This window comes from Marmota marmota, unplaced genomic scaffold, assembly GCF_001458135.2.
Source record: "Marmota marmota marmota unplaced genomic scaffold, marMar, whole genome shotgun sequence".
NCBI classification, from domain to species: domain Eukaryota; kingdom Metazoa; phylum Chordata; class Mammalia; order Rodentia; family Sciuridae; genus Marmota; species Marmota marmota.
Genome location: NW_026000205.1, coordinates 236,072 through 245,987, shown reverse-complemented (window position 1 = coordinate 245,987; position 9,916 = coordinate 236,072). Strand labels below are relative to the sequence as shown.

The 9,916-nt window shown below is 55.7% G+C and overlaps 1 protein-coding gene across 1 annotated transcript; it reads right to left on the bottom strand.

Moving 5' to 3' along the window:
* Nucleotides 1–2,735: 2,735 nt before the first annotated feature.
* Ctu1 (cytosolic thiouridylase subunit 1) lies at nucleotides 2,736–9,854 on the bottom strand. Its single transcript, XM_015496439.2, is given in 4 exon segments — nucleotides 2,736–3,016; nucleotides 3,018–3,349; nucleotides 6,300–6,824; nucleotides 9,700–9,854. Coding segments are annotated over 3 exon segments (1,035 nt in total). The 5' UTR covers nucleotides 6,808–6,824; nucleotides 9,700–9,854; the 3' UTR covers nucleotides 2,736–2,821.
* Nucleotides 9,855–9,916: the final 62 nt, after the last annotated feature.

Below are 9,916 nucleotides of genomic sequence, written 5' to 3'. Positions count from 1 at the left end.
CCCCTCCCCCAGGCTCACTCTTCTTACCCAGCCCGGCCCCCGAGTCCCCCTCCCCCCTCACTCTTCTTGCTCATCTTCTGGGTCCTGGTTTAAACACCACTTCCTTCAGGAAGCACCCGTGACGCACGGTTCTGAGCTGGGCGCCCCACCTCTGGGCTCTCCGTGTCCTTCCTAACCCTCCAGGTGGCACGTAGCCCTCTGGCTCCTGCCTTGCCAGTGTCCATGCCCGCCTCTCCGCCAGACAGGGAGCCCACTGAGGGCAGGGACAGGGGCTGACTCAGCAGTTTCCCCACTCCTCGGCAGGGCCGGCTCTGGGAGGTGTCAGGAAATGCTTGCTGTGTGAACAAACGGATGATCCTTATCATCGCTGCTCTGCTGGGAAAGCCTGGGCCCGAGACTCCATGCAGCCTGCTGCTCTCGCCTCTTCCACTGACCCCTCCCGCCTTTCCTGGAACCTCAGAGCATTCGTGCTTGCTGTTCCCTCTGCCAGCAATGCTCTTCCTGCAGGTCTGCTGAGCTCCCCGCCTCATCTCTCACAGGTCTTTGCAGAATATCACCCTCCTCTTGAGGCCTCTCCTGTTCCCCCTGCTTCAATGTATAGGACGCTCCCCACCCCCACGGTGGGCTCCATCTGACATACTATATACGCGTTCTTCTTTGTCTCTCTAGAACAGGATTTTGTTTTGTTCACTGCTGTCAAATTGTATCCTCCACTCCTAAAAAAATCGCAGGCCCAGCGAACATTTGTTGAATACATGAATGAATGCAGGACTCTCCAGGGCAAAGAGGGCTCCCATTGTTTCTATGGGCCGCAGACTCTCCGCTGGGGGGCTCTGTCCTGGGGCCTGACTCAGAGGCCAGAGGGAGCAGGGCGGAGAGAGCCCAGCTGGGGTCCAGGCAGGGCAAGGCCTGGCTTTGCAGTCAAGGTGTGGTCACAGTGCCTCCTGGCGGCCAGAGCTGAAAACAGCAACTTTCTTCAGAAAGCTTGGGCTAACAGAAGCAGCAAGTGCTCAGCTAAACTCCAGGTGCTCTCAATGCACCCACGTTCACAGGGCGAATCAATGGCACACCTTCAACAAGAACGCTGGTTCCTGGCTCCCAGCAGGTGGCAAAGCAGAAGGCTCAGGAGCCCTTGCTCCTTCCCTGATTTGCTGTTGTGTGGCCTTAGGTAAGTTACTTCATTTCTCTGGGCCACAGATTACTCTTCATAAAACTAGGAATAAAAACCCACTCCTTGCATCACTGAGCTGGCCAGGAAGGAAGGCTCGGCTCGTGCCTGGCGTGCAAGCGGCGACCTGCAGAGCCGACCGCGATCACCTTGCGCCCCCTACAGCTGCATTCTCCTCACAGCATCTGGAGCAATTTTTAGAAAACGACAATTGGATAGATTTCCAGGAGGGAAGCCCCCCAGAGACTGACTGTCACCCTCAGAATAAAACCCAAGTGCTTCTCTCCTCGAGACCATGCGTGACCCATCCGGCCACTGTCAACTCGTCCTTGCTCTTCTCGCTCACCCTGAGCTGGCCGCACTGGGCTCACCACGCTCATTCTCACCTCTGGGCTCTGGCATGGGGGTCCCCTCCTTCTGGGGAGCTTCTCCCCAAGAGGCCTCAGGTTCATTTTGCTTGATGACGATTTCGGCTGAAACCTGCGGAGACAGGCTCTTCCCGTCTCCCTCTCACCTTGGCCCTTTGGTCTTTTCTTGCTGTCCCTAGTACCTGGCAGTTTTGCTTTCTGTCTGTTTCTCCCAGATGTGGACGTCCTCAGGCAGGGGCTCTTGTGTCCTGCGCTGCGACCCCTGGCACCCAGAGCAGCGCCCGACGCGGGGAAGGTGCTCAGGGAATGTTTGTTAAATGAATAACTAACCCGATGTCAAATCACCCCGGTAACCTCAGAGGAGGCGGGGCATCCTACCGGCCCCCAGCCAGTCTAATCAGGTGAAGGGAGCGCCAAGGACCAGAGGATGAAGTCGGATGTGTCCTCCACCCAGGACTGGGTGGGAGGAGGAGGCAGGGAAGGCTTCCAGGAGGACCCTGAAGGAGTAGAGCAGGATGGGGGAATTCCCGAGGAGCCCCTGGAGGTGGGAGGAGAACGCCACTGCCTTCCCAAGGGGCTCCAGGGCCTCACACCTGCCAGCACCCTGGGACAGCACCCCGGAAACCCGGAGCCCTCTGGAGGCCAAACATTCTTATGAACATTCGCTGAGCTCTGAAGCCTCTCTGATCTTCCCCGTCCTCCCCACCCCGCTGCTTTGAAGGGGACGAGATGGGTAGTTTCCATTTTCAGCAGAATTGGAAGATTCCTCGTTCAAGGTTGGGGCAGCCCACTGCCCCTTCTCACCAAGACAGGGCAGGGAGGGTGCTTCTTCAATCTCGGAGAACCCTGGTGGGGCCTGATGAGGACTCTTCCAGCTGGGTAACCTTGGGCCATCTGCAGCGCCTAGGCGTGGATGGAAGGAGGGACAGTACTGGAAGGGAGGGGCATCCTCATGGTGACTGGGCCCCGCTTCTGTCACTTCACTTGACTTTGCTCATCTCACTGCAAGGAGCTCTCAGAGGCCGAGGGCCATCAGAGCTCGCCAGAGCCCACAGAAGAGCTCAGCACACAGTCCCCGGACCCCCAGTGGCTCTGAACGCAGGCTGCTCCCCCACTCCCTTGGCCCCAGGCCTCTGGGGTGCAGCTTCTACTGGGTTCCTGGGTCTTTGTCCCCTCTAAGACCCACGTGGACGGCCAGGTACAGGCAGCTCTGAGTTTATTCACAGTGTTATTTACAGGGAGCCCCGCCCGCCCGGGTGCCAGGTCCCAGAGGGACCTGGAGCCGCTAGAAGGCCGTGAGGGCATCGGCGGCGGGGACGCTCCGCCGACCCCGTGGTGCCTCCTCTTCCAGCTCGCGGCGACCTTTGCCGATGGCCAGGCGGGGCAGGCCGCGGTTCAGGCCGTCCAGGAGCGCGCAGGCCTGGCAGAGCGCGCGGCTGGCCAGCGCCCCGCAGCGGGAGCAGGCGCCGGGGCGCGGGGGGCCTCGCGGTCGGGGCCAGCGCCAGGCGCTCCGCAGAGTGCACCAGGTCCAGCACAGCCGACGGCCGCGCCGCCTCCAGGCGCTTGAGCAGGTCGCGAGCGTGGCCGCGGAAGGCCTCGGGCGCGTAGACGCACTCCTCGGAGAAGTAGTGCAGGCGGCGGAAGTGCGCGTACAGCACCACCTCCTTCTGCGACGCCAGCTGCAGTGGCCGGCAGCGCGGCAACGCGCCCCCCTCGCCCGGGGAGCCCAGCCCGCCGCCCCGGGCCAGCCGCCCCGCGTCGCCCCGCAGGAAATTCATGAGCACCGTCTCTGCCATGTCGTCCGCGTTGTGACCTGCGGGGGAGAGCACAGGTGAGGTGGGCGGCAGAGCACACAGAGGGCCACAGAACCTTGGGAACCCGCGGGGAGGCAGGAACCAAGGAGAGGTAGGGCAGGCGGAGTGTTCACAGCAAGAAACACACACAAGCTTCCTGGAGCGAGGCTGGGAAGCCCGCGTTGGCCATCTCCTGCTGCACATCAGACCTGAGCCAGCTGCCCTTTCACATGGGGAGTCACATGGGGAGCTTCTGCGCTTTGCAGCAAAAGCCTTATTAGCCTTAGTTAAAAATAATCCAAAAACAATTCAAACAAGTCAAAGTGCCATTTAACGGAGATTCTCAGGGCACTGTTTGGTGGGCAGGCTCCCCTCGCCCCCACGCCCCAGGGGTCTCTGTGAACCTGTGCTTGTTTGGTGACAGGGCAAAGGGGAATTAAAGTTGCAGGATGAACTGGGGTGTTGATAACAGGCTTTGCGGAGGTAGAGTACCCTGGATTATCCAGGTGGGCTCCAAGTGATCACCAAGGTCCTTAAAGTGCAAGAGGGAGGCAGAAGAGCCAGAATAGCAGATGTGAAGACAGGAACAGGGTCAGAATGACACTCTGAGGACACGATCTGTCCCTGCTGGCTGTGAAGATGGAGCAAGGGCCGAAATCAGGGAACGAGTGGAACAGGCAGGAGGATGCAGTCTCCCCTGAAGCCCACAGTAGGAATGCACTTTGATAACGCCTTGGTTTTAGCCCACCCCTGTGGCCCTCTAACCTTCTGAATTGCAGGATAATAATTGTGTTTTGCCTGAGCCTCGGAATTTGTAATCATTTGTCACAGCAGCAACAGGAAACTAATAGTTTTTGACACATTGCCTTTGGCAATGTGATTGCAGTGTTTATCTTTGTTTAGAAACACCAGACAGAAATGTTTACATACCACTCACTATAAAATGGGAACTAAATCTGTGCCTATTCTGCATCTTGCCTAGTTATGTTTAAGATTTTATCAGTGGTTCTAAACCAGGGGTGATTCTGCACCCCACCCATCCGAGGAGCATTAGCAACACTTCTAGTTGTCATGATTTGGGCTGGAGGAGTACTAGCATGTAGTGGACGGAAGTCGGGATGCTGTCATGATCCTGCAATGCACAGGACAGCTCCAAACAGCAGTTACCTGCCCCCAAGTGTCAACCGTGCTGAAGTGGAAAATCCCTGGTAGTCATAGTGAAACCCACCAAGACCTTTGCTCTAATATGTTTGCAATAATAATTATTTCCCAAAGACCTGCCAAGACCCATGACCTTGACAGCAGTTGTCTTTGCTCCTGAAAACTACATCTGGCTATATATGTTCACTGTCTGCGAGTCTGTTGACTTAAAATTGGAAACCTCATTACTCACGGGAGGCTGGACTTGCTCCACATCTTGTCATTACAAACCCACTTAAGAGCTCAGTAATTACAATAATTATTATAAAATGCCTTTGAAAATAAAGTGTATAAACAAAAGGCAAGAAAAAAAATCACCTTACAAGTGAGGGATTTTTTTTTTTTCTGGAAGCCTTCACATTTTTACAAGCACAATTAATGAGAGATTCTAATAAATTAATTTTAAGGCAACTTCTCATTCTTCCTTACACACCTCTCTTATGTAGAAAGGATTATTACTCTTCCCCTTTCCCGCTGAGAGCTAAGAGAGATCCAGGGACGCATTAGGGGATGAAGCTGACTGCCTTCCCCAGAGTGCATCTCTGGCATGGGGGGAGAAGAGAGATCCCTTCCTGTTTCCCACGGCCATCTTCTCTCAGTAGATGGCTGAAGCTGCCTTCCTCCTACTGACCCCCTTGGCTGGCCGTGCCCCTTCCTTGCCAATCCAGGGTGAGCTCCTCTAAGCCACATCACTTCCTCTGGCTTCCTCACTGTCCAGAGGCCAGGGTCTGACTTTCCCCATCTCCATCTCCCCTCCCCTTGCTCTCTGGGCTTCAGGCACATTGGACTTCTTGGGAGAATCTCATATTGGCCTCCACAGGTGGTTTCCTCTGCCTGGAACAACATCCCCACACTCCCTGACTCCTTCACCTCTACCTGGAGCCTTCAGATCTCAAGAGACTTCCCTGACTCTCTCCCTCAGGTCCTAAGTCCCCTGCACACATGGGTCATGTAATCTCCTTCAGTGACTTTTATGATTATCTACTCCTATTAACTCATCTTGTTAAGCCAACCCATGAATTAGGTACCACTGATACTCCTGTCTTAGGGATGAGAAAACAAATACAGAGAGGTTAAGGAGTTTGCTGTGGCTACGATTTAGATCTGCTGTGTAGTACAAACTCAGCAGCTGTGCGTTGAAGGAGTGCATGAGAGAGGGACTGAAACAGTCGAGGAAGAGAGGAGAGGTCACAAAGAAAAGGCCTTAAGGGACGGAGATACTTTTCAAGGCAGTGATGGATGGAGAAGTGGACCATGAGAGACCAAGAATGTTAGAAACAATTAAAAGTAAAGAGCCAGGCGCCGTGGCACATGCCTGTAATTCCAGTGGCTCTGGGAGGCTGAGACAGGAGGATCCCGAGGTTAAACCCAGTCTCAGCAAAAAGTGAGGTGCTAAACAACTCAGTGTAGACCCTGTCTCTAAATAAAATACAAAAAATAGGGCTGGGGATGTGGCTCGTGGTCCTGAGTTCAATTCCTGGTACCCGCTCCCCGCCAAAAAAGTAAAGAGCCAAAGATCTCATCTCCAGAAAGTAACTTCTACACCCACCCCTTTGCCAAGCTGTGTAGGCCAAGATGGTGGCTAAAACCCAAATATTTTTATACCCTGCCCCAAACCGGAGCATGCGCATAACATGCATCCTTACTTGGCTCCTCCCCTTAGGTCATGCGCAGGGTCTCCTTTCCTACTCCTTGGGCATGCGCCCTGGTTCCCTCCCAGTGCCTTCTCACACAGCCACACCACACCATTTGTTTAGCGCCTGCGCTCACCTGTCACGATGTGCGTGGCTCCCACAAGGCGTGCCCCTTCCTCCAGCGCTCGGCGACGCAGGACCCCGCAGAAGGTGCAGCAGGAGCGGCTGCGGCCAGAGCCAGCTGTACTGCGGGCCACCGCATCCATTGTCCAGCCCCCAAAGAGGTCTTCGTAGGCCACGACAGTGAGTGGCAGCTCCCAGCGCGCTGCCTGGTGCCTAACAGCTGCCAGCGCCGCATCCCGGTAGCCGCCGATGCCCTCATCCACGGCCACAAGGTGCAGTGAGATGTCCAGCTGGGGTGCCAGTGCGCGCAGGACATGCGCGAGCACGGTGGAGTCTTTGCCGCCCGAGGCACCCACGGCTACCACAGCGCCGCGTGGTAGCAGGCGGCCAGCGAGCACCGTGTGCAGCACCTCGGCCTCGAAGGCATTGCAGAAGCATGTACCACACAGCGCCTGCCCTGAGCGCGGGCGCCGGAGGTTTGCCCGAGCTGTGTGGCAGGAGGCGCACGTTGGGGCGGGCATCGCGGAGTTGGCTTCTCCTGGAAGGGAGAGAGAAATGGGTTACGTGTGGAGTCTGGATGGTGGGGGGCTGCCTGGACAGCGTCCATGCTTGGGATGGACTAGGCACAGGTGCACACAGGAGGGAACTTCTTCCAGAGTTGGGGACAGGAGAGTTACACTTGAGTTCCTAGCTAAGGGAGACCACTGCCTCTGGAATGTTAGAGTCTGTAAACAAGTCAAAATAACACCTGGCATTTTGCCAGGGGAATGTTAGAGTTCGTAAACAAGTCTGGATGGTGCCTGGCAAAATGCCAGAGGGAGTGGTTTGAGAAGTAACAAAAGCGAGCCATTAAGTGTGGAGATTCCTGATTGGTTGACTGATGTATCTAGTTTATGCTAATTAGATAAGCTGTGTGGAATGTATAAATACTGCTCCTGTCCTGCAATAAAGGGCTCCCACTCCTGCTGTATCAATCTACACAAGTTGTTCGTCACCCCCCGGGTTATTTTGCTGCAGCCGGACTGCGGCACTGGAACTGCACTCAATATGCACCAAGAAGACCAAGGGGCCAAAGGAGGTGGTTTCGGGGGAAAGAGAGAGAGATAGGTTATACTCAGAATCAGGTTGTGTCCCTTCTAGAGGGATGGGGTGCCTTTCAGGACCAGTTGCAGAGCCTCCCCTGTTACAGCCCTGATCAGAGGGGCCCGGTGGAGATCATCGACCTGGCTGGCCCTCCAGGGCTGCTCAGAGTGCCTGAGAGGAGGTGCAGGACTCACAAGGACAGAGGGAGGTCAGGGCCTGCAGCTGTGTTGGAGGGAAGGTGGATAAACCTGAAAGACCAATTGGATTTCACTACTGGGGACGGGATACTGCCTCCAGGAATGGGTCCTGATCACCTCCTCTGAAAGGAAGAAGTCACCTCTAGAGACGGGCCGCATGGATGGCACCTCTGTGGGGACCAGCTGGGGTTGCAGCTGTTTTAAGTGCACAAGCTTCTGTGGCCTCACAGAGAGATGGATCAGCCCATCCTAGGACCCTCTCTGTTCTCCCTTTTCCTGCATCATCCATCCCCACCCAGCCAAGACCCCAGCCCTCCAGTCACACTTCTCTTGACTGGAGAACCTCAAAATCTCAAGAGGCTCAGTCCCCTCACAAGCCACCCTGGTCTCCAGCTTGGACTACTACAGTAGCCTTCTCACCATTCAGAGGTCAGGCTGCTTCTAGGATGTATCAGAATGTTCAGAATTAGATTGTGATTGTATATTTACTCTCTGTACCATGAGGACAGGGACAAGTGCCACTGAGATACCAAGTAGGCATCTCAAACCCTAAATCCTGGATTCCTTTGAAATGAAAAGCAGCTTCTCCTGTAGTAAAGGGCAGCTCCACCCTTTCAGTTGCTCAGGACAGAATCTGAGATCTGCACTGCGCTTTCTCTCACCACTTCTTGTCACTCTCCCTGTTGGTGGCTCAAAGCGGTAAAGTCAAGTCCTGACCTTTTCTTCATATGCACCAGGGGCACATCCTTGGCCTACAAAACCAGATATCCAAACAAAATACGGCATGACTATAGTTTCAGGACAGAGTCAGAAGCCACATGCTTCTCACCATCTCCCCAGCTGGGACCTTGGCCTGGGCCATCTCTCTCCTGGACTCCCTTCCTCGACCTCTCCTCCTCTGCACACGCTGTTTTCCTCATAATGTCTGGTGGAGACCTGCCCGGTACCTTCTCAGTGTCTTTCCGCGGATCTCATCTCACGCTAGCTAATGCTGATGGCCTATGAGACCCTACCCCATGTGGCTCCCTTTCTCTAACCTCACCTCCTCCCACTCTCCTTCAGCCACTCCGGCCTCTACTCTCAAGGGTGTCAGGAACATGCCCCCCTCTGCCCAGAGTTCTTTTCCCCGTCACTGAACCCACTTAGCAGCCCTCAGGACTCATGTGTTGTGACCATCAGGCAAGTGTCACAGCTGAAATCTTTTCTCCCCTGGTTTGAACAATCTGGACTTGCTCCTCCTGCCAAGTTTCTTTTGGGGAGTCCTCTTCTTGTCCACAGGTCCTGCCCGCACACTTCCTCCCACTCTCCTTGTGAGGGGCTCTGAATATGATTTAAATACCCAGATGTCTACCCACACTGGGCCTGCAAATGGCCCGTGAGGTTCCCCACTGGTGCACTTTTCAGACCCTCAGCCCCTAAGTGCCCCAAACCACCTGTTCTGTCCTCAGAGGGGTTCTCTGTCTCCTGAGAGCAGACATCTTCCAGCCTTTCTGTCACCCTGGACTCATCTCTCACCCTGTAAATCCACGGTCACCCAGTCCCGGTGGGGAGGGGTGTGCACATCCTGAGGGAGGGAGACCCTGGCAGGAGATGAGGCTATGTGAGTTGGCAGAGCCTCATAAACCAGGATGTGGAGTTTTAGTTTTATTCAGGGATGCGATGTGACAGGTCTTAAAAGGTTTCCTTTGGCTGGTTCGAGGAAGAGTGTAAGGGGCAGAGACAGAAACAGGAGGCCACTGAGAAGGCTGTGAGGCATGACAGAGGACTGCCTGGGGCTGGGGCTCAGAAAATATCTGTGGGATGAGAGCACAGTAAGAGTGACCAGACAGGCCACAGAACCCAAGGATGCCTCCGAAATGCAGCCTGGTCAGAAGGGCGGGTAGTGTGCCATCCCGATCAGCACAGCTTCCAGGGCAGAGGAGGGGCCTTCGGTCGGACCCAGCTGGGGCAGAGGCAGGGGCAGGGGCAGGAAGAAAGCCTTATCCTGACAAGAGGGACGGGGCGGCCTGGCAGTCAGGCATTGGAAATCGCGGAGGCAAGTGTCACACCCAGAGAGAGACCCTGAACCCTCCCACGGCACCGCAACACGGAGGTGGGGCTGGCGTGCCTTGCCGCCGCGGGAGGAACTCTCACCAGTGCAGAAAGCCACGTCTGGAAGTGCCGCGCGCCTACCACGCTAAGCCCGGTGCGGAAGTGGCTCCGAGACTACAACTCCCACAAGGCCATGGTATTGCGGAACTAGGACTCCCAGAATGCAACAGTCTGCCCAGGAGCCTGTGGCTCTGGTGCCGCTCTACTAACGTTTTCCACCAACCCTTGCAGTCCGGGCTTCCGCTCTGCCTAACATTCC